At 40.9% G+C, this 23,591-nt stretch overlaps 1 protein-coding gene across 1 annotated transcript; it reads right to left on the reverse strand.

Annotated features, from left to right (window-relative positions):
* Window positions 1–818: 818 nt before the first annotated feature.
* Window positions 819–23,247, reverse strand: chaf1a (chromatin assembly factor 1, subunit A (p150)). Its single transcript, XM_085773843.1, has 16 exons — window positions 22,632–23,247; window positions 21,100–21,147; window positions 20,054–20,679; window positions 19,412–19,471; window positions 19,038–19,282; window positions 18,843–18,924; window positions 17,535–17,603; window positions 16,360–16,577; window positions 14,961–15,129; window positions 6,927–7,007; window positions 6,584–6,685; window positions 6,222–6,471; window positions 3,161–3,317; window positions 2,647–2,968; window positions 2,382–2,466; window positions 819–1,649 (listed from the first exon to the last, which is right to left on the reverse strand). Exons 1-16 carry the CDS (start codon window positions 22,693–22,695, stop codon window positions 1,537–1,539), a joined length of 2,691 nt encoding a protein of 896 aa, XP_085629969.1. The 5' UTR covers window positions 22,696–23,247; the 3' UTR covers window positions 819–1,536.
* Window positions 23,248–23,591: the final 344 nt, after the last annotated feature.

Genomic DNA, 23,591 nt, shown 5'->3' on the forward strand with positions numbered 1-23,591 from the left:
ACATGACATTCTGTGTATTATACAACAACCAATACAATGCTGAATTGTGTAAAACGCTTTATTGAACAAAAATCAAAATCTTTAAAACAAATTAAACAGTTGAGGCTTACATGGATCTTGAATGTCAACATGTATGTTTAATGTCTGTGTTTCTACTCATCAGCAGAAACATCACCATGAATCCTGGTGGAGATGGTGTGAACACATCTGCCTAGCTGCCTTAGCAGTACATTACAGGACAACCCTGTCAGCATGTCAAAACTTTAAAATACTTTGGGAAAGTGCAGATTTTTTATTAGGTTTTTTGGGGAGAACTACCTGGTACTCAAAATATCTGGAATAAGTGTCCAGTAGGTCAACTGGTCAAGATCAAGATGTGAGTTTAACATGTAAAGAGTCAAGTGTCCCACAAGAAATCTACTATATCGGTATATATAGATAGAGAGGTTTAACATAAGCAGTTGTTTCAAGGAAAAATCTTAAATCCCTATAATTTGTGACCATGTCCTTCCAAGGACATTTAGAAGAAAGTTACCTCAAAAACAAAGTGTGAAATTTACAATAAATTGCAATCGATTTAGGCCACACTCAAGCCCCATATTGCCATGAAGATGCCATTACCAAATAAATATAAAAAAGCCATAGTAGATCCACTGTTAAACTGATGTTTAGCCACTGCTGAACGGATTGCTGTATGATGTTGACTAAACAGTACAGATTCTGATAAGAAATATTAGCCTGTTTGAATGATGATGGTGTCAAACTAGCAAAGGCACCAAGAGGAAGGGGTGAGGAATGAATGGAAGATAAAAGTGCAGTACTTTTATTCATGTTTAATGAATTTTATCCTGTTCAAGTATTCTTGAAAATACACAAAATACATATTTATAAAACACCAACACTGGATCTAACTGTACAAGTACAGATCTAGCAACTACACCAGTGAGTTGTCAGAATTAGAAATTGCAGAATAAATGCACCCACTGAAATCATAGGGAAATATACAGATGGACTTTGAGCCTCTCATTTCCCACCTCTAATTTCTGGTTAACTATATACATTTAGAGCACAAGAAATCCACATCATGAATTCAACATTTCAAAACCATGAGTAATGCCGTTCATCATTTCTTGGATGCTTCTTCTCATGAATGTTAGGCATTGCCATTCTGCTCTTCCTCATTCTGTTCAACCCAATCTGCTGCAGCTAAAGCAGTGCCTAAAAGACGTTCACTTTCCACTTCAGAACAAATGTTAGAGAACAATGGACAAACTTGCCCTCAACAATCGAGCCAGATTCTCAGATTTTATACACAATTACATTATACTGGAAAAAGGGTTTGGGCTCCTTTAATAATATTAGGTGAGTGAACTTATACTGAGCAGTGGGGGCTGACTGCTGAGTTGCCTGTACCAGGGTGCGGTGCTTCATCTCACTTGTTTGTCTCTTGTAGAGTTCAGAACCAGGGAGCAGACATTTCTGAGGAAACAGGAGGAGCTTGGTTGGGGGGGGTTGGGGGAGGGGTCTTTCCCGTGCTCAGGCAGTGGCGAGTGTAGGAGCAGCGCTGGCCACAGGGAGAGCTGCTGTGTCGGAGGGGGTGACTTCCATGGCGCTTTCTTCCTTGCTGGAGGAGTTCTTTCTGTTTGGGACTAGAAAGTGAAATTTTATGAGATTTCGAAAAATGTACACATCCATTTAAAAATGAAATTCTCTAAAGTCTGATTGATTTCAGTTTGTAAAATATGAGGTACGTATGTGAAATAGTTGTTTTTACATTTCTACTGGACTGAATAAATAAGATACAACTCCAGCAGCTCAGCTAATTCCTTGACAGCTCCAGCTAGATGAGAGCCATCAACTTATCATCTAAAGACTGGGTTGTCTTTCCCTTGGCTGAAACTGCACTTAGGTGACCGTTCATGGCAGATGTTAACATGTTATCCTTTTTGTTTTGAACTCACTTCCCATCAGAAGTTGGATCATCCAGTCAGATTAATTGATGCCCTGATCATCTCAGCACATTAGGAACTAGGAAATGTTTCTGCTACTCAGCAACCTACAGTTGATCATTGTTGTACTATTGGCATTTTACTCTTCAAATAAAGCTTTAATACAGCTGCTTAACTGTAGTCAGAAATGATGTCCACAGCTGTATGCATTTAGCTGTAGCTGCAAAACCTGATTATGTGGATCAAAATGTCCTTTTTCAGAGCTGATCTGAGTGACAATTCTATCACTTTAAAATTCATTTCATAGCCAAATTTGCATGGTCATCCTCTCTTAAAAATTACAATGATGCAAATAGACTAAATGGTAAAAACCTTGAAGAAACATTAAGAGATCCCCAATATGACAGTTTTATATTATTTCTTTGTACTCACCACTTTGAGAGGAGATGATGACACAGTCCTCCTCATCGTCATCCTCAGTGTCGGCTTGAAAACCATCTGCCTCCATTGCTTCCGTCTGGCAAGGGCAGAGAAGTGAGACTTTTTAAATGGTATTACACTACAATAAATTTCAATAGGATGACAATCTCTTTGAAGACCACATGGGGTGCCAGTCACATACTAACCTACAAAGAGCTAACAGATATCACTGTTGATTAAAAAAAAAACTGCAGTGTTTAAAAGGACACTTCTCTACCTGCTCAGGATCGGTGCATTTCTTCATGAACTTGGTGATCGACATGCTGCCTGTGCTCTTTCTTTTGTTGGAGGACGAAGACGTGGTGGAGGAGGTCTGAGGTGTGGTAGGAGAGTTTCCCTGAGAGCCGGTGGCAGCCTGGGGTTCTTCACGGGACTCTTCTCGAGCTCCATTGGTGAGGTAGGTCCACTGGCAGGGCACCGGAAGAGCTTCTTGTCCAAAGGAGGACAAGACTTCTGCGTGCACATACCAGCAACAGCGTCTGTAGGTTGAGCGCTTCTCATAAGCAGCGTTCTTCTTTATGACACGCCTCAGGTGTATTCTGATGACAATGAGTGGGAAAGAAATTACTTATATGTAAAACTGTGAAATCTGTACATCTTGATGTGACAACTTTTTGAAACATCTTACAATTAGTTGTCACAGACGCTTTGGGATATATATTTATTTCAGTACAGGAGGATCTGTACCATCTAAAAATTCTCATTTTAAAAATCAGCAAATATTGTTTCACCTAGTAGGGATGTTTTCTGCTGGGCTCTGAGGGCTGGACAGCTCAGGAGGTGATGATGAGGACGAGGTCTGCTGACGACAAAACTCCTGAAACTCATTGATGATCACTTTGCTGCTGTTGACATTGCCATGCAGCAGAGGTAGCAGCTGACCAAGTACTGAAGGAGACAGAGCATGACACTGTTTTTAGAGTAGATCAATTTAAATAAGAACTGAAATAACAATCAGATGTAAACCTACCTACATATACACTGGCCGGTCAAGATAACATTTAAAGACCCCCTAAAGAGGCATTTTAAAATTTGTAAAAATGCTCTGCTATGACTATTCTTTGATTAAAATTGCTTACCTACACAAAGTTGTTTAAAATAACTCTCCAAGACACTAAAAACACGTCCATTATTTCTCTCTCATTGAAAAATTCATCTTCTATTAATATGCATGACTGCCTGGTCAGGGTTGCTAGGTAACGGCGGTGCGCGTCAGGGGCAAGGGAGACAGAAAGGTGATGTCAAAACACGAAGCTCACGTCAGGTTTCACGTGCAAGCTTGTGTTTCCTCTGGCGAGTAAATGTAAATTTGAATGTAAACCGAAATGTGAATAAAGTTTATAACAAAGAAAAAGAAAAAAAAAAAGACCACACCAGGACTCGAACACGGGTCTCCCGTTTACAAGGCGGCGACGCTGCCGCTCAACCACCGCAACTAACTACTTAGACACACTGCATCTAGCTCTATATGTAGAGTGTCACTGTCATGGTGAACTACTACAGCAAACAAAGGCTGCAGAGAGCTGCCGCTGCTGTGAATTATAGAGTTCTTTAGGTGCTGGCGTCCAGGGGCCATGCCCAGAGTCTCTGAGTTGCTCGGTAACAGGCTGGTATCACCGTCCTTAACCACTCCTCACCCGAACACAGAGCAACGTCGCCGTCATCGCTGTTTAACGTACGTTACTCCCGCTTTGTACCCTGTGCATATTTTATGTAATGAGATGGGGGAAAAATCAACGGGATTGGTTGCTACAGTTTTGTGACGCACGAAAACGGACTCCAAAAAATTTAATCCAGTTTTTTTAGAGTCTAGTATTGAAACTGCATTTTCAAGTCTAAAATGCTCAGTTATGGCGTGGATTAGCAATTTTGCCCCTGAAATGCCTTGTAACAGAGCCCACACACTAAATTGACATGTTAATCATTTAAAAAAGTGCAATTCTGGTTTAGGGAGTCTTTAAGCAAGTCATTGTAAGGTGGTGGGGTCATTACACCAGGAAATAGAAAACAGCACTGTTTCTTAGGGGTGTGTCCAAAAAAATCGATCCATCAATTAATATCGATTTTTTATTAAAACATGCGATATCGATTCAAAATTCTGAGAATCGATCTTTTCGAGTTCTCATGTTTTCCACGTCAATTTCAAGGAGCGACGAGCGAGATCAGGGTTGGAAATTAAAGCCGGCGGGTGGATCTGAGCAGCCCACAAGCCACTGTAGCGGTAAAAATAAATAAATAATAATAATAATGATATGAAATGACGGCACAGAGACATTTGTGTCACCGTGTCAGCTGACTGCAGTGTGTATGTGTGTGGCTGCGTTGTTTCACTAATGTCAAAGCGCTACGGGCAGGCTACCTGCAGCAACAACAGTAGCTGCAGCTTCTACTGAAGGCTGCAGTAACGCACGTGAGGCAGACATACTATGTTGCGACTCGCGGAATACGCGGACATCGTTAAACTTATACTGTTGAAAAAAAAAACTACCGCTGTGTTGTATGACGGCAGATACACGTGAGATGCACGTGAGACAGACACATGGACCGACAGCGCAGATGTCGCGACTCGAGGACATCGTTTAACTTCTCACACTGTTGAAAAAACTACCATTGTGTTGTGTGATGGCAGATACAGAGCCAGGTGTTTATTAAAAGGTGGAGAGGGAGAAGCAGCGAGGTGAGCCAGGTGATGGGGAGAGAGAGGGAGGTGGAGGGGGGCTGACAGGCAGGTGAGGGTGGGAGAAGGGGAGAGAGGCTGGTGACTGAGAAAGGCAGATAAGATATTTCATCTTTGACCAAATGTTCTTGTTGTTGACTTATGGATAATGGAATATATATTGTACTGGAGCTTATGTGGTATTATCATACAGTGAGTGATGAGTGACAGTGAGTGATAAATACCATGGGCTTGTTATTTAGGTATGTTATTTAGGTATTGTAATATTGTGAGATTTTGATATTGTTACTTCCCTACAAAGCACAAAGAGCAGAAAAATTAAAAAGGTAAATAAAATAAAAATAAAAGTTAATTTCCAACCCTGATATAGATCTGATTCATGATTTAAACCATTAGCTTACTCTTTTGAAGAATCTGCTGTCCACACATGATTGTGTGATAAAAAATATATTGACTGATTTACAAAACAGAAACTCTGGGAACATAAAATACCCCTCATTGAATCGATATTAAATCGAATCAATAAATATATCGTTTTGTCTCTATCGTTATTTTGTTATTTTAATTAATGGTGGAAATGCTGGGCGAGCTGACCCTTACTTTCGGTTTCGCGGACAGTGCCCGCGTGGGAATCATGCCACCGAATCGTCGTTAATGGTTGGAACTATGATGGTATCTGATCGTCTTCGAAGCTCTAACTTTCATTGTTGATGAATGAAAACTTTCTTGGCAATACGTCCGTCTTGTGCCGGTCACAGAATTTCACCGTGCGCACGGAGGCTCATGGTAAATGTAGTATGAACACACTTCGCTTTCCAAAACTCCTCGTTGTCCCTTTAAGTGTAGTGTTGAAATTTCACCTTCACCAAAGTTGTGCCATCATATACAAAATATACAAAAGAATTATTGCTGTTGCATAATATTGATAAAGTTGCCTTTGGGGATGTATGGTATTTCCTACCGACAATGGCAACCAAAGCTGATGGAGCCAGACAAACCACAAAATCTACAAGAATAGCAAGTGAGTCAGACAATTATTCCTGGCACTGCATCACTTAAAGGTTTTTTTTCCAACATTCATCCACGTATCCAAGTGAATCATGCGACACACTTACATTGTGCTTCTCTCTGAGACTTCTGTGACTGCTCCTCTGGGCTGAGGCTGGTGTCGGCCTTGGGTAAAGGTTCGACCAGACACACAGCAAAAGGCTGGAAGACATCCGAAGCAGGTCCTTCCCCATCCCAGATGCAGCCCCTCACCACAGGCTCCAGCACCTTCATCTTCTTCTTGGTAGACATCAGCTCATCCCACTCTCTCGCTTTCAGTTTCTGACGCAGTTTCTGCTTCTCCAGGTCTCCACCCTCCTGGGACATTAGATGTGTATTAACAGCGGTGCAAACAGGAAGCATTTGGAAACAAGAACATCCAAAGACCCGTTTCACACTAAGGTAACAATATTGTAACTCCTCTTCATACCTCCTCTTCCAGAGCCCCTTCATCATCTGAAAGGTAGCCATGAGGTACAAAGAAGCCGTCGTCGTCGTTGTCATCATCTTCACCTCCTTCCTCTTCATCTTCCTGAAAATGATCAGGAGTTCAAAGACTCAAGTCAACAAATACAATCCCCTCCTTTTTCCTTATACCTTACTTATAACCTGACTACCAACTATGGTGGTTGGTGAAAAAAGAAAATGGTCTATGTGCCGCATAGGATACCATTTACCATCTATTTACCAAGTAACAATACAAGGCACTGATTAAGACACAACAAGATAAGTGAAAATAAAAGTAACACCAGTGAACCTCCAATGAAACTTACCCCTTCACTATGTGACAGAGACTCTCCTGGCTCCTCTTCCTCCCATTCTTCATCACTGTCCACCTCGTAGTCCAACAAATCCTGCAGTAAGAGACCACCACTTTATTAATAAAAAAACCCCCAAAGGAATATAACAAACTTGGATCATCTACTACAGGGTTTATACAGAAATTCTTAAGTTGAATTTAATACCTTTTAATACCTTTTTTAATACCGTCACAATATTTTTTATTACCAACACGACTTCGAGCTGCAACTGTAGTGGCAACTTTTCGAACTTCAGTGTTGGGGGTAACTAATTAAAAAGTAACAGATTACTGTGTAGTAGGCAAATGCTCACAATTCAAATCAAGTACCTGTTACCTGTTAGGGGGGTGTGCTTAGGGCGGTGACACTCAGCATTAACAAATTATATACAGGTTCATCTCAATACATTATAATATCATGGAAAAGTCCATTTCCAGAAGTAAAGCCAACATTTCTGTAGCCTATTAAAAATGCTTTTTTTTTTATTTTATTTTTTTTTATTAATTGGTCCTTTGTAATATTTAGATTTTTGGGGATACTGAATTATAAGTCTTCATTTAACGTTAGTCATAATTAGTACAATTAAAATAAATAGAATAAATAAAGACATGAAATGTTTCATTCTTTGTGTTAGTTTCACTTGTTGAATTGAAATACTGACATATGCCTTGATAAACTTAACCATGATATTCTAATGCACCTGTGAATTGGAAATAATAGGAGTGATAGGTACAGTATATGAAATAATTAATTACTGCATACATCTTGACAGCTCACCTTTACTTCATTTTTAGCCTTCTGTGATTACGTTTGTCTGTACAGCACTTTGGAAACCTTTGTGTTTATTTAAATTGGGCAGAGCTCTGTGGGAAACACCTGCCTGACACAGCAACATAGGGAACCGTGCATGTCTGCAGCGCACAACTGATACTCGCGCACGAAAAAACAAGCGCGTCGCCGTTGCATCGAATGCGCGCAGCTACGGTGCTGCTTCCAGTTGTGAGCGTGCATGTCGCTACATTGGATATTGTATAATCAGAGCGAACTATGAATGAGGTTGCTTCACTTTCACGTGATTATCAGCCTGTTCAACATTTTACTGACCTGACATCTTTTCACATATGGGCTTCCTTCACCTTTCAAACGGGGCAGAGCTCCGTGGGAAACAGTAGGAGAGACACCGAGGGAGAATCTTGGTCTGACCCAACACTGACACATTGTGATCGCGCATGATGCGCATCTATATTGAAAGTAATGACAATACATCTGAACGGTCCCCCATGCACACATGTTTTAACCAAGGCAGCAGCCAAAATCACCCAGGCGGCACGGTTTTAGACTGAAGCGCAAATAGTTTTACCGCGAACGCACACTGACCGACGTCACATCATTGATATCGCTCTGGTCCTACTTGCACATATAATTTATGAAATATAGGCTAAATAAATTCACGGGATTTTTAGGCCTGCACTTAACACAAATGGGAACAAACTCATAGTTGGATAATGCTTCGAAAATTTAATACCTCGTCAGATTACATTTATTACTTTTTAATACTTTTTAATGGCCTTAATTTTTGCTAATTAGGGCCGCGGGCAATCGCACCGGGCACTGGTCCCAACAGCTATGAAATAGCTGCAGGGACCAGTGCCCGGGCGAAGCCCGGGCACTACTGTTATTGTGTGGATTTTTTCCTAGTTAGTGTGAATGCTGGAAGCATTCACACTATTGTTATTCGGTTCGGCCATTTTCTGCCTTTCTTCGTCATGTAACTAGTCCTTCATACTTTGTGCTATTTCAACAATTCAAATATCAAAATGTTCAGCCTTTTCGGGACAGGTGTGCTATGTCTTTTCTCTTTTCAACTATTCATACTTTTTGCAATATTCAACTATTTCTGATTTCTTTTTTCCCCATAGAGAATGCATTGGAACAGTCTTGAAACTCTTCAAATCTTCTTACTTCTTTCAGCCTTTAAAGCATCCACATACTTTCAGCTAGAGACTTCATTCAAATTCTGAGCTGTAGACAAACTTCTAATGTATTCATCCTGTATTTACAACTTTTTCATAGCTTGTACCGTTTTTGAGATAAATCCTTTAAAAGCACATGAGGATTTCTGACAAATTTCACACTTTTCAATGAGTGTGTATGGGGTTGGGTCAGAGTGAGTGACATCATCGTTAGAGTGAGAGGGATCGAAAAAACATTCAGGATTTTTTCTGGATAAATTGCCAGCACGGCCACAAATTAAACTCTAGACACATGATTTCCTCACCGGTTTGTAGCCACACTTGTCGTGTCTCATTTAATGTGTTCAAAACAGCAGACAGACTTACAGAATTGTCTCTATGAGCCTAATTGTCCAGCTAGACCCGCTCCAGTGGCTCATCCACTTCAATAGAAAAGTAGGAGCTGATTTTTTTAGAAAAGCAGAAATGCCCCCCTTTTCTACCTTGCGACCCTGAGAAAAGTTTTTGCCCTACAAACATTTAATGCACATCAATGTGCTCAGGAAGGTCTCCTTGCCCAGATGGTCAGGAGGACCACATTCTGATAAGAGTTACGGTTCTCTTTTTCTGGGCTGTTTTGGGAAGCTGCTCAGAGCTCAAATCTCTCTGCTCTGCTCTGTGTGCAGTTGGTCCAGCTGTAGCGGCCAGCTCGTTATCACGTCTATAAATAGAACAGTGCAGGTGCAGCCTGGCCGCTCGTTAAGATGTTTTTAAACACAGCCCCACACAGACACATGATAAACCAGACTGACAGAGGATGTCCACGCACAAACACAGGCATCACACTCACACAGACAGACACACACAGACACTCACACACAGTCACACACACACACATACACAAACAGACAAACACACAAACACAACACTGTTCCACACAGTAAAATGTAAGCATGGTAGTCGCCATGGTAACTTCTGAGGGCAGGATGCCAATCAATCAGATCATTAGGGAGAGAGGAGTTCTGTGGCTTTCTGCACATGTACACACAGACAGAGAGACCGTCAGACTCACACATCCAGACACACACAGGTTTTCAGCTCAAATTCATCAGCCTCTCAATTATTTTATACTTTTGATGTAAACATCTCCAACAATTAATTTTTTTCTCATGAATCTATCTATCTATCTATCTATCTATCTATCTATCTATCTATCTATCTATCTATCTATCTATCTATCTATCTATCTATCTATCTATCTCCCATCCCCCTCCCTATTTTTAACCCCTCTGTCTCCTTTTTTTCTTTCTTTCTTCTACTCCTTCATTTGTATTTTACGTAACTTTTTCTATCCTTCCCTCTCTATCCATCCATCCATCTACCTCTTTCTATCTATCATCCCCCTCTCTCTTTTTCTTTCTTTCTTTCCTTCTTTCTTTCACTCACTCCATTTCTGTCTTTTTACTTCTTTGTTTGTTTGATTGTTTCTTTCTTTCTTTCTATTCCTTTTCTCTTCCTTTGTTTTTACTCCATTCCTTTCTTTCTTTCTTTCACTCCATTTCTGTTTGTTTACTTCTTTGTTTGTTTGATTCTTTCTTTCTTTCTACTCCTTTTCTCTTCCTTTGTTTTTACTCCATTTCTTTCTTTCTTTCTTTCTTTCTTTCACTCCATTTCTGTCTTTTTACTTCTTTGTTTGTTTGATTCTTTCTTTCTTTCTTTCTTTCTTTCTTTCTTTCAACAATTTCTTCAGCTCATTCAGCATTGCTGGAAGCATTCACACCATTTCCATTCTTGGAAATGTTTTTTCTAGTTAGTGTGAATGCTGGAAGCATTCACACTATTGTTCTTCTGTTCGGCATTTTTCTTTATACTTTTGACACTTAACTAGTCCTTCATACTTTGTGCTATTTCAACAATTCTCACATCAAAATGTTCAGCCTTTTCGGGACAGGTGTGCTATGTCTTTTCTCTTTTCAACTATTCATACTTTTTGCAATATTCAACTATTTCTGATTTTTTTTCCCCCATAGAGAATGCATTGGAACAGTCTTGAAACTCTTCAAATCTTCTTACTTCTTTCAGCCTTTAAAGCGTCCACATACTTTCAGCTAGAGACTTCATTCAAATTCTGAGCTGTAGACAAACTTCTAATGTATTCATCCTGTATGTACAACTTTTTCATAGCTTGTACCGTTTTTGAGATAAATCCTTTAAAAGCACATGAGGATTTCTGACAAATTTCACACTTTTCAATGAGTGTGTATGGGGTTGGGTCAGAGTGGGTGACGTCATCGTAGAGTGCAGGAGATCCAAAAAAGCGACTGGAACTTTTCTTCTGAAACTGCCAGCAAAGCTACAAATGACACTCTACACTCATGATTTTGGAGTTTGTAGCCACGCTTGTCTTAGGTCTCACAATGCCGTCAAAAATGCAAAGAGACTTAGATAATAATTTAAAATATTTTTTAAATGCGACCAGGGAGCTCTCTGCTCTCATTCAGCCCAATGCATTTTTTTCACAGCAGCAGGAGAAGGAGCACAACTTTGTAACTTGCTGTTAAGTGCTTTTTAATTCATTTTAATTCACCAAAAAATAGTCACAGGTCACAAAAAAGTCCTCTTCTTGCTTGGTGTGACTAATTTCTGCACTTTCCTTCCTTTTTTTTAAGCATCATTGAAAAATCTCACATTCTTTATAGTCTCAACCTCTCTTCTCCACTACTCCACTGTAGTGTAGGGGGTAGGGTGGCCACTTGCCAGCCCCAAGGTCACTGGTTCGTATCCAAGGGAAGAACTCTTGTTATGTTATGTTGAATTCTGCTCTCCTCCACCGCCTTCAATTGGTTACAGGTGTTTGTTATCTCCTTGATTACTCATACCAGTTTGCAGCACATCATCACATTACAATGAATGACAACAGTCTTGAAAGCAGTGTGCTCTCTGTAGCTGAGTGGCAGAGTAAAGGCTTAATGATCATACAGTCATGGGTTCGATTCCTGCCTCAGTCATTTCACATCATTGCTTGACTTTTGATTCCAGTTATTCAGCTGTCATTGGACAGCCTTTGATTCCTCATAGTATGAAGCTCATTGTAACTCAGGTTCTCTGTGGCCATATGGTTAGTGTGTTGGGTTACCACTCATGAAGTTGTGGTTCAATTCCTTCCATGGACATGTTTCTTGTATGCCATTCCGCATGTCTTTGTCAATTTATTCTGCTAATTCAGCATGGTTCAGCATTGGGTTTCAGCATTCACACGCATGTTCCGTTAGGAAATGCTGTTTCTAGTTATTATTAGTGTGACTGCTGAAGCAGTCACACTATTGTTCTTCTGTTTGGCCATTTTCTTCCGCCTTTTTACGGTCTTCTTCTAGTCCTTCATACTTTGTGCTATTTCAACAATTCATATATCAAAACGTGCAGCTTTTTTTGAACTTTATCGGCATTACTTTTCTCTTTTTAACTATTTATACTTTTTCAAATATTTAACTTTTTCACAAAAAATCTCACATTCATCAAAGTCTCAACCTCTCTTCTTCACAACTCCACTGTAGTGTAGGGGGTAGGGTAACTGCCTGCCAACCCTAAGGTCACTGGTTCGAATCCAAGGGAAGAACTCTTGTTATGTTATGTTGAATTCTGCTCTCCTCCCCCGCCTTCAATTGGTTACAGGTGTTTGTTATCTCCTTGATTACTCATACCAGTTTGCAGCACATCATCACATTACAATGAATGACAACAGTTTTGAAAGCAGTGTGCTCTCTGTAGCCGAGTGGCAGAGTAAAGGTTTAGTGATCATATGGTCATGGGTTCGATTCCTGCCTCAGTCTTTTCACTTCATTGCTTGACTTTTGATTCCAATTATTCAGCTGTCATTGGACAGTCTTTGATTCCTCATAGTATAAAGCTCATTGTAACTCAGGTTCTCTGTGGCCATATGGTTAGTGCTCAGCCTGAAATTCACAGACATTTTCATTCTAAGTCATTCAAGCTTGACTCTCAAGCTTTCTTGTTGTTGACAGTGTGCAGATCATCAACAGACAACAGTCTCTGCAACTGTGTGTGCACTGTGGCCTAGAGGCAGAGTGGAAGTCTAATGACCATGAGGATGTGGGTTCGATTCTGACCTTGGTCAAACATTTGTATGGTGATCACAGCTTGCACTATTTGCTAATTCTGCAACAGCGTTCAGTTGCTATCAGCAGTCACACCATTTCCATTCTTGGAAATGCTTTTTCTAGTTATTTTTCCACTTCCGGCCAGATTTCGATGTGCTACTAGTCCTGCAACTCGAAGAGTTGCAGGACATATTATATATCAAAACGTGCGTCTTGATCGGGATCGCTGTGCTATTACTTTTCTCAACAGTTTACGAATTTTTCGCGACGTAGTCGCGAAAAACTGCGCAAAAAATTTGCATGTAAGTCAATGGGACGGGCGGAAAAAAAAGAGCGAAAAAGACCAATCATTGGAGTTTCACAAACGTCTACTGCTCAGGCATACTTTCACCTAGAGACTCCATTTAAACTTTAAACAGTAGACACAAGTCTTGTGTATTGTCGTATTACTCCACGTTTTGATAGGTCATATAGTTTTTGATCAATCCCTGATCAATGACCATGATCATTTTTGGAGAAATTATGAGTTTATAATGGGTGTGTATTGCATGGAATGTTCGTGTCAGAGTGCGTGACATCATCGGTTAGAGTGGGAGAGAGTGAAGAAACATTCTGTATTTTTTCTGGATAAATTGCCACCACGGCCACAATTTACACTCTACAGACATAATTTTTTCAGAATTTGTAAGACAAACTTGTTATCTCTCAATTCATGTGCTCAAAATATCAGAGAGACTTACAGAACTTACAGAATCAGCCTCTGAGTGCGGCCACGTCTGTCTCTGCTCCTCATTGAGTCCAATACAAATATTTTCTGAGAGAAGCAGAACGGCCTGATGTTTTAAAACTGCCAGCGTCGCCAAAATATTTACTGTAGAAACACCAAATCGTACCGAAATTTTCAGTAAGTCCTTAGAGCAACGTTGATCTGTGTTTTGTTCTGATAGGAGTTACCGTTTTGTCATGCTAAGCCTAAATGTGAGACCGGTTTAGAGGCAGAAAATGGCTGTTTTTCTCCACGTTTCTGTCTGTCTCAGCCTGCGGGGGCCCCTATCGCCGTGGTAACCTCTTTGATCCTCAGGCCAGGGCTCGTTAACTTCATAAACAATCCACCTGGCGCTCGTTTAAATGTTTATAAACACAGACACAGCTAAATCAGACTGACACAGGATGCAGCTACTAACTAACTATGTGTCAAGTCAGTCACACACACACACACAGACTCTAGAGCCAGCTTCATGTGATTACAGTCACACACACACACACACACAAACACACCTTCATGTGATTAAAACACAGTTAACGTGCAACAGAATTTAAACTTAAACCATGATTTAATCTGGTTTTAAAGTTAAACCTTGTTGGTGTCACACACACACACACACACACACACACACACACACACACACACACACACACACACACACACACACACACACACACACACACACACACACACACACACACACACACACACACACACACACACACACACACACACACACACACACACACACACACACACACACACACACACACACACACACACACACACACCACACACACACACACACACACACACACACACACACACACACACACTAATGTGGTTACAGCTCCTCCATATCAGTGCTTATAGAAAGATGATCATGTGTCTGTCTGATCAGCTCTGTCTTGCGCTTAAGATCGTGGGTTTGATTCCCATGTTGACAGAGATGGCAAAACCGGCAGTAGCCCCGCGGCCCATTCAAAATTTCCCGAGAGGAAATTTTCTAGTTTCATTTACTACCTTTTAATACCTTTTACAACCCCGCGGAAACTCTGTACTAACAATGAATCAAAGCAAAATTAGTGATTGGAAAAGCATTGCTATATGATCTGGGTTCATAGTTGATATAGAATCTGAACAGAAAGACGCCTTCACAAAATAGTTTTACCTTGTCTCGTCTGAGGGGACAGCGAGGTGAGATGTTTGAACTCTTCTTACTCCAGGTGCCCCAGTAAGCTGGACGGTAGTTCTCGTGAAACTGCAAAAGCTTCATGGGTCCATAACGTTCACGGTCTGGCACACCATCTGGTTTAGGTCCCTCCACTGTTACACACTCACTGTGGAAAGTGCACAAAAAAGGAGGTGAAGAGAGATATATGATGAACATAAAGATACAGGGAACTTTATCTAAAACAAAACCGAAGACTTCTCTTTGGTAGTAAACTGAATGTCTTTTGAGTTCTGCACCACTGGTTGGATAAAACGGGCATCCGACTACTCCACCTTTTTAAAGGCTTGTATGGATCAAATGCTTTTTATTGAAGGATTCATGTAGGTTTAGGGCTGCAGCTATCGATTCTTTTTGTAATCGATTAATCTAGCACTGTATCGATCGATTAATCGGATAATTTTTTTTTGCGTTTTTTAACAACCACAACAACAAAAATTATGTGGCTTTGAATGATCAAGCATTTGGCTTTTTTTATTGGCTCCAAAAAGCCCATTTATTGCAAGTGCCAACAAGTAGGTAACAACACAGTTACCTTACTGTAAATTTAAACATACAACATTACAAATAAGGATCGCACATTTGCTCCTTCTGAAATTTACCTGACCAAAGAATATAAAATATCAAGCCAAACAGGTTAACAATATCAAATTTATATTTAAAAAAATATATAATAAATGTAGGCTAAATAATACAATTATAAGACAAGACTTGGCATAAAAAACAAATTATGTTTTCTATTATTAAAATTCTGATTAAAAATTGGGTCAGGTCGGACCACGGGCTTCTTTATTTATTTATTTATTTCGCCGTGGTCCAGCCGAGAATAAATGCTCGTGAATGCAGCTGCATCAGGTCCAGGCTTCAACACCTGTGGATTGGACCAGGTCGGGTCTTTGAGAACCGTAGCAAACTGCTCAAACGGGCTTGGCCTTGTCCTCTTCCTTTTTGAGTATGTAATGATGCCAAACTTTAGATTATCTCTGCCGTTTACGGACATCCTGACTCTCCGCCATCGCGCCGAGTGTATCACGCGCTAGTAGTGTGTGGAACAATATCCCTGCGCGAGATCGCTGCGCGACATAGGAATATAACGATGCCTCGAGGCATTTTTGTAAATTGAGTTAATCGAATAACTCGATGAATCGTTTCAGCCCTATGTAGGTTTAATGGTATTTTCTTCATCTATACACTCCCTTAATCAGCAACAGGCTGTAATGTAGTTTTGAGATTCAGCAAAACCAAAATTAATCTCACTTAAAAAAAAAAATCAAGTCACGAACATGGAGCATCCTTGGGGGAGGGAAAGTATGTAGATCAGGATCATCTCCAGTCTTACCTGAGTGTGTCTGTCGGCCTGGGGTTGGTGGCTCCAGACCGGCGTGGCTTTTGACCGATCCAATCTTGCAGTCCATCCCGGTTTATGGCGGGGTTCACCAAACACCGGTCCAGTTCTTCCAAAAGAGACTCCTCACACTGAACCCGACACAGCGGTGCTAGAGCCATGTGTTCCTTTATCTCAAATGGCGCAAACTTCGTACATGCAGCTGCAAGCGTCTGAAATAGCAAAGAAACAAAAGCAATTGTTGTCAATCATTTGTACTGAGTGTGGTTTTCCATCTGAAGCATACCCCATGTGGATGGATATTTATACATTCAGGGTTTTTTCTCTTAAAGCAGATATCAGTGGAATGTTTTTGTTAATATAAGTCCTAAATAGTCCTATTTTCCGTCAGCAATCACTTACATGAAGTATTTCAGCCTAAACACGAGTCTCTCCGTCACTCTGCTCTGCTGTAACCCGAGGAGAAAATTTTCCTTGTGGGATACAAGTGTTATCCAATGAGGGGAGAGAACGGCATGAAGGGCTGTGTGTGCAGCCAAGGGATGCGCGTGAATGTGGTGACGTAGCACGAGGACCAATTGATGCCTGACAAGGGCGGGGGCTGCTAACTCATGGTGCGTTCAAGAAAACTCGTACTTTGTGTTTTTCCTTCCTGTGAAGTCATACCAGTTCGATCTGGTACGAGTTCACGGGTCGGAAGTTACGAGTGGCCGTTATAGGGAACTTTCACAGACAACAGGACGGTAAAAACACGAGCTACGGGTTACCTGGAACGCTACCAAGTCGTAGTTGTGACTTGAAGCTGTAACTTACGGTTTCAAAAGCCTGCCTTGAACACAGCATTAGCCGAAACGGCCGTGCCACTGATATCTGCTTTAAATTCTAAAAATCTTTGCTCACATTAAAGTACTGTCAAGAGCATACTAAACCAACTAGTGGAAAAATCCTACCCATAATCCATGTTGGTGCGGTAGGTTACAATAGCTAAGAACCATTTTCAGAAACCTAATCCATAGCTTGAATGTGGAGGAACACGCAAAAACATAAAACAAAAGTTATGTTCAACAAAAAACTAATCCTTTAATTGGACTAGATATTTGTAAATAAAATAAATGGGAACCCAAGTAAATTCAGTATCACATTGAGGTGGGAGAGTGAGACCCACGTACCTTTGGTGCCTGCTGGATCTTGGATTTTTGTAGAAACCGTGTGATCTCTGCTTTCTCTGCTTTGAGGCGCTGTAAAAACACATTGATGAACAGTTATTCAGTAAAATCTACCTTGAACACGCTCATTTTTCCAATTGTGACTGAAAAGTCTGAGCATTCTGATTACGGTATAGAACAAAAAAAGATTTGTCTTTCATAAAAGTCATAAGAAATCACAAAAAGTTTAACTCATTCAACAGCTAAAACCTGTGTGGCGTTTTATCTACAATTTAAGCAAGTTACAAGTTCACAAAGTTTCTACCAGCTTTGTTTCAAAAGTTCCCACCAGTGTGTTGCACTTGCACAAATGTGTTTGCATTTCTTTCAGTTTTTCTCCAGTTAATCTCATAACGGCTCCATGAGGTTTCAGTCTGGAAGAGCTGCAACTGCTACTTTTCCTCAGCAGTGCAACATGCATGTACATTACTACTTACTGCATTACAGTTCTGACCTTGTAGTACATTAGAGGTACTAAGGTTTTTCCAACACTGCCTTTGTCCAGACAGAGGGTTTGAAAGTCTTCAAATATTTGCATTAATTTTAAGGCTTAATTTCATTGCAACAATAAAGCAATGAGTTAACCAATTTCTTAAACATTAGGCGCGTTTCCACTGCAGGAACTTGGGGGTAATTTTACGGGGCCAGCCCCGTTGGTGCGTGTCTCCACTGCAGGAACCTCCCCCACAGGGCCGCTTACAGGAACTTTTACAGGGCCGAACGGAGTCCCGGCCCTGAAGAAGTCCTGGTGGGGCTTGAGATTTACTCTGTGCTGATGGGTCAGACTCAAAGCAGGATGTGACGCCAAGAGAAAGCCCCAAAATAAGATGCATTTTTATAACCCAATGTTACTAAAAACGGAAAAACGGCCAGAAAAAAGAGAGAATAACTCAGTAAAAGACGAGAGTAGCAGTAGGCCTGATAAAAATTTTTTAAAAAGGAGTGGTAAATAGGCGATCGCGGGATTACGTGACGATCGAGACGGCATTTTTTAAAAAGAAAGCGTCTATACTGACAGAAAAAACAACAAGAGCAGTAAAAAAAACGACCAAGCAATGATCGAAACTGTTGCACGTCGCCATGAGAGCCCGGTGGGTCCTGTCTGCAGTGGAGACACAGCCACTGAGAGGGCCGAGTGAGAGGAAGGTTCCTGTAGAAGTTCCTACCCCCTCCTCTTACCAGGAACTCCTGCAGTGGAAACGCGGCTCTTGAAATGATTCATCAGAAACTTTTGCATGATAGCACAGCTCATACAACACTATATTAACTTACATCTTTCTCTTCTTTCAACCGTTTCTCCTCTTCCTTAATCCGCTTCTCCTCTTCTTTCTTCCGTTTTTCTTCCATCTTGGCCCTGACGGATAAGTGCACCAATATGAATAACTGTGAAACTAATGCTATCCAACACAGACTTATGGCACTGAAAAATGTCAAATGGACATGAATTGAACAGCTTGCATTACTCACTCCATCTTAGACTTCCGAAGCTCTTCTTTTGCTTTTAACTTCTCTGCCTTTTCTTTCTCTTCCTTCTCTTTTTTCTCTCGTTTTTCTTGCTCCTCCTTTTCCTTTTTCTCCCGTTTTTCCCTTTCTCGCTCCTCCTTTTGTTTGCGAGCCTCTTCCTTCTTTTTCTCTTTTGCGGCTTTAGCCTCTTCCTTCTGTCGTTCCTTCTCCTGACGCAAACGAAGCCTCTCGTCTTGTTCTTGTAAACTCTATAATTGCAAAAGTTCAGTCAGCTTTTCTCAAATTTAATAAATGATGAAGTCAGGGAGAAAGACAAAACATAATTAATCAGGTTGTGTTTGAAGCCATATTTTCAAAGTGAAAACTAGAAGGCTCACCTTCAATGAGCGTCTGATCTTCTTTTGATCTGCTGGTATCTTGGGGGTGGTCTTTGGCTCCTATGAGGTGACAGGGGGAAAACAAATCTGATCATCCTTGTCTGACATCTGACCTACTTAATAGTTTCACACATCACACATTAGCAAAATATTGCTCTAAAATGTATGCTGTAAAATACCCTCGACTGAGTTTTTACTGGTTGTATGACTATTGTACAGTATTTAATACGGAATAACAATCAAAATATTCTAGAAAGAAACATCAGACAAACATCTGAATGAACTTGCAAACATAAAAGAAATTACATTATTAATCAGAAGTAGTATCTGTCCAAATTAACATCTATTTGATCATGTCAGTATACACATAGCATGATAAAAATCAGTGAGAGGGGAAAAAAATCATAAATTATTGATCAAACAAATGCTATGTATTCTTTGTTGAAAGGCAGCTCTGTTCAAAATATTTACTGAATAAGAGATTGTTTAGCGAAGACTACACTTTATGATGCCGTAATGCATCAAAGTGAAAACATTATCTCAAACATATTCTTTAGGAAGTCTCATGAATTCATTTTGTGAGATAGCTAGCTACTTTTACACAACCCTTTGTGGGATTAAACAAAAAGCAATACTGCATACTGTAGGTGTAGTAGTAGGTGTAGGGTCATCAGTCTTGGACCTCTCTGGTGAGCTTTCAGACATGGAACTGACTGAAGAAACCGACAGCATGGATTTATTTCCCAAACTGGAAACATTTCCTGACTCGTCCTGCTCCTCTGGCTCACTGTCAGAATCCTGTGTTGTGTCAAGTTGTGAGATAGATGTCTCGTCCCCATCTTTATCTTCCTCCTCCTCTTCGACTCCATCATTGTTGGCGCAGTCTAAAGTGTGTGATTTAGGAGTGTGATCAGTGTTACTGGATTTCTCAGAGGAGGCAGTTTTGGCTTTGTCCTGGTGCTTGTCTTTTCTTGGGAGGCAGGGAGAGACAGGAGCAGGTGAAACAAGGCACTTTGCAGGAGACAAACTGTTCTCCGCAGTCAGATCAATGACCGTGTTCTCGACTGAGGCTACAGGGCGTCTTCGGCTCAGGAAGCCGTCAAGGGGCCCACGGCCATTAACCAAAGGTGGTCCGTTGTGCACAGGGAGTGTGGCAGACTCATTTTCACTCTCCTTGTCTGAAGGTTCAGGGCAGGCAGGAGCACGTGGGCGTTTAGGCGGCTGGTTCTCCTTAGGTTCGGGATTGAGGCGCTTGAATGGGAGGCGAGCTGCAGGCAGAATAAAAAGATTGGACAAGTTAATAAAACACCTGCACTAACCATTGTTATTGATATCTGTCCACAAAATAAAGTTATAATATACAAACATTTGACACATATTTGTAGAAACATCTGAAGCATAAATGAATCCTAATTTATCAAAATGATGTGTATCTAAGTAGGGTTAGCAGTTTGGTCATTTCATTTATATACTATGTAAACACATCACCAAACAAAGGTAAGAATCAAAATTACTAAATTGAAAAATTACTGGTGCAACAATCAGTAATAGGCACAGTGAACTCATAAGGAAATACTTCAACCTGGGATAAGATCAAAGCATTAACCTATATGCATCATTATTATCATCTAAATGAGTGGATGTAATATTTGTCTTAATATTGACAATAAAAATGTATTTGATTTTACCTTGTACAAGTTTCTTGTTGGCATTGTTACTTGACTTACAATCCATACCTGAAAACAACAAAAGCACAGGCACATCAGAAAACATCCTGACATCAATATTTCACTTTAAGATATTGCAAGTCTAAAATAACCCACAACTTGACTAATGAATAGCAACAAATTACAGTTTTTACAAATGTTGACGATCTGTTTATTTGTCTCTGATTAAAAAGACAGGATTAACTTAAAACATCTGTTGCTGCAAGTAAAGCCTCTTAGTATGGCATTCAATTTAATTATTATACTGGAAATAAATAACCTCAGTAAAGATCACACATTTTACACATTAACAACTTCTCTCTCTGTTAATAATGTCCCGCTTGCAGCAACGTTACATGACTGCTATTGAAATAACCCCATGCTATAGCAGCCACTGTCCTGTGTCTTAAATCCTCATCTCCCCGTGATGATGTGAAGTCTTGTCGACTAAAAAAACTGTTCAGGACTAATGTTTTGTAAGATGTTGCATGGAATCTCTCAAAGTTTTTGTGACAACTGGGTGTCGACATGCTGATGTTACGGCACAACAATGAGTGTAATGGTAGTGTTTGGTTTGCTCTCCCGCCAACCGGTGTATTACTCGGTGCAGCAGCAGGCCCAGCCCGCAGCCCCAGCCGGCACGGTACGCACCCTCGGGGGCTGTCAAGCAAAGGCTGTCCGTCTGACAACAATAAGTCAGTGAAAACTTTGCACAATAACGAAGACTAGTTATAACATTGTGCGTGATGACCACCAGGTGCTTGGATTTAAGGATAAGGCGACGACATGAGCAGCCGCGGAGATTCACCTATGAAGCCGGCTTTCATGTTTGGTGCTAACGTGAACTACGTCAACGGTGCTAACGTGGCTAGCTTGTGCGCTAACCCCACAAAACTAGCAACTTTGCTAAGCACCACTGGCGGAGTTATGAGCTAGCAGCAGAGCAAGCACCCCACCATAAAGTTAAAAGACACTTTGAACGACAACAAAACAAACATTGGTATTTAGAGCCATAACATATTTTAACCTAACGGCATTGTTTATCTAGCCTCCAAAACAACAACAGTGTTATATCAACGTCTGTTTCCTCAGTTGATATCTTTTCCCTTACCTTAGCCTCAGCCTAACCGTACGTCTACCACCAATAAGTGTATAATATGGTGCCAACAGTGATCTGCTAGGCCAGACCATAGACTAAACTGAGCTCTAACTGCAACCAGGACCTGATAGATACACAGCTAACGTCAACATGTGAGTCGTTAGCGACCGAGTTTCACATCAAACTGGTCACCGTTTGTGCCACAACAGTGACAATAGCAAAGATTAAGTGATGTCGTTAGGAAAAACGGGGTTAATGGTCCAACTATGCGAAGAAGCGATTGGTTTACCTGTAAACTAAGTTTTGCATTATGTTGTGCTCACCAGATACTAAAGAGGAGATTGTGGAATAGTAAACATGTTGTTGAGTTGTTAGGAGCATCCGTAAGGACCATTAGATATTGTATCAGCATTACCTCTTCTGCGGGGAGTCGATGCTGCCAAATGTCCGTCCACAGATGGGGTTTCCGCCGCCAACATCCCAACCACTGACCCAGGGCTCCTCTTGTTGGCGCTACCTCTCTGGGCAGAAACAACTTCAACACAGCGGCGCGGTTCGTGTAAACACCCGAGAATGCCCCCGATAACAAACCAGACGTTGCGCTGCTATTAAAACAACATATATTTCTAATTTACCTCGAATATAACATCACGCACTCTCTTTCCGTATCTCCCACATACTCCCTTGGTTTGCCCCGCTGCCTGCCTCGCGCTCCTCAGTCGGAATTGGCGGGAGTGTGTCGCTTGCTTCAATAACCTTCGCTGATTGGTCAGCGCCAACGCAGTGGTCACCGCTGGAGGCGTTTGATTTAAGCACCCGCGTTGCACTGTGCTCGGTGTTTCGTGTATTGTAGCCTTTTTTAAAACATTTGTAATATCAACATAAGAACATATGATGCTTTGAAATCGACTTGTCCGCAAAAAAAGATGAAACTCTGTTTTTTGAATTGCTTAAATTGCTCGGTTGTATCTCGTTATAAGCATACTATCCACCCGGTTCGGCACACTCTGTGCTATATCCCGGTAGACGTTGGTTGTTTCTCACAGGTTACGCCCTCTGGCAGATGTTTCGGGCTTTGTGATTGGCTCCTCTTCTGTGACTTTCAGAAGTCGGGGTTGCCATGTTGTGGGATAGTAAAATGAAAGGAACAAGTTGGACTGAAGTCCAGTCGAAGAAGCCAGTGCTCTTTGGATGTTTGTTTACCTAGCTGTAGTTGCCATAAATTAATATAGTGCACGGTATTCCCAACTCTCACGCACACCACATACACATTTGTCGCATTCGCACATTTTGTGCATTGTGTGGCGTGGCCCATTCTCACAAATGCTTTGTTGATACTCGTGAGAAAGTTGCCAAACGTCCGTGAGAATTATAG

This window comes from Trachurus japonicus, chromosome 4 (genome assembly GCF_045865225.1).
Source record: "Trachurus japonicus isolate A0001 chromosome 4, Traja_1.0".
NCBI classification, from domain to species: Eukaryota; Metazoa; Chordata; class Actinopteri; order Carangiformes; family Carangidae; genus Trachurus; species Trachurus japonicus.

What these genes read in the sequence shown, in the direction of transcription:
- chaf1a (XM_085773843.1), bottom strand. Translation starts at nt 22,695, where the DNA reads ATGTTGGCGGCGGAAACCCCATCTGTGGACGGACATTTGGCAGCATCG. An exon ending in AGATCAGACGCTCATTGAAG is followed by an intron (nt 19,283 to 19,411) that starts GTGAGCCTTCTA and finishes TTGCAATTATAG; the next exon opens with AGTTTACAAGAACAAGACGA. An exon ending in GGTTGAAAGAAGAGAAAGAT is followed by an intron (nt 17,604 to 18,842) that starts GTAAGTTAATAT and finishes GTGTTTTTACAG; the next exon opens with CGCCTCAAAGCAGAGAAAGC.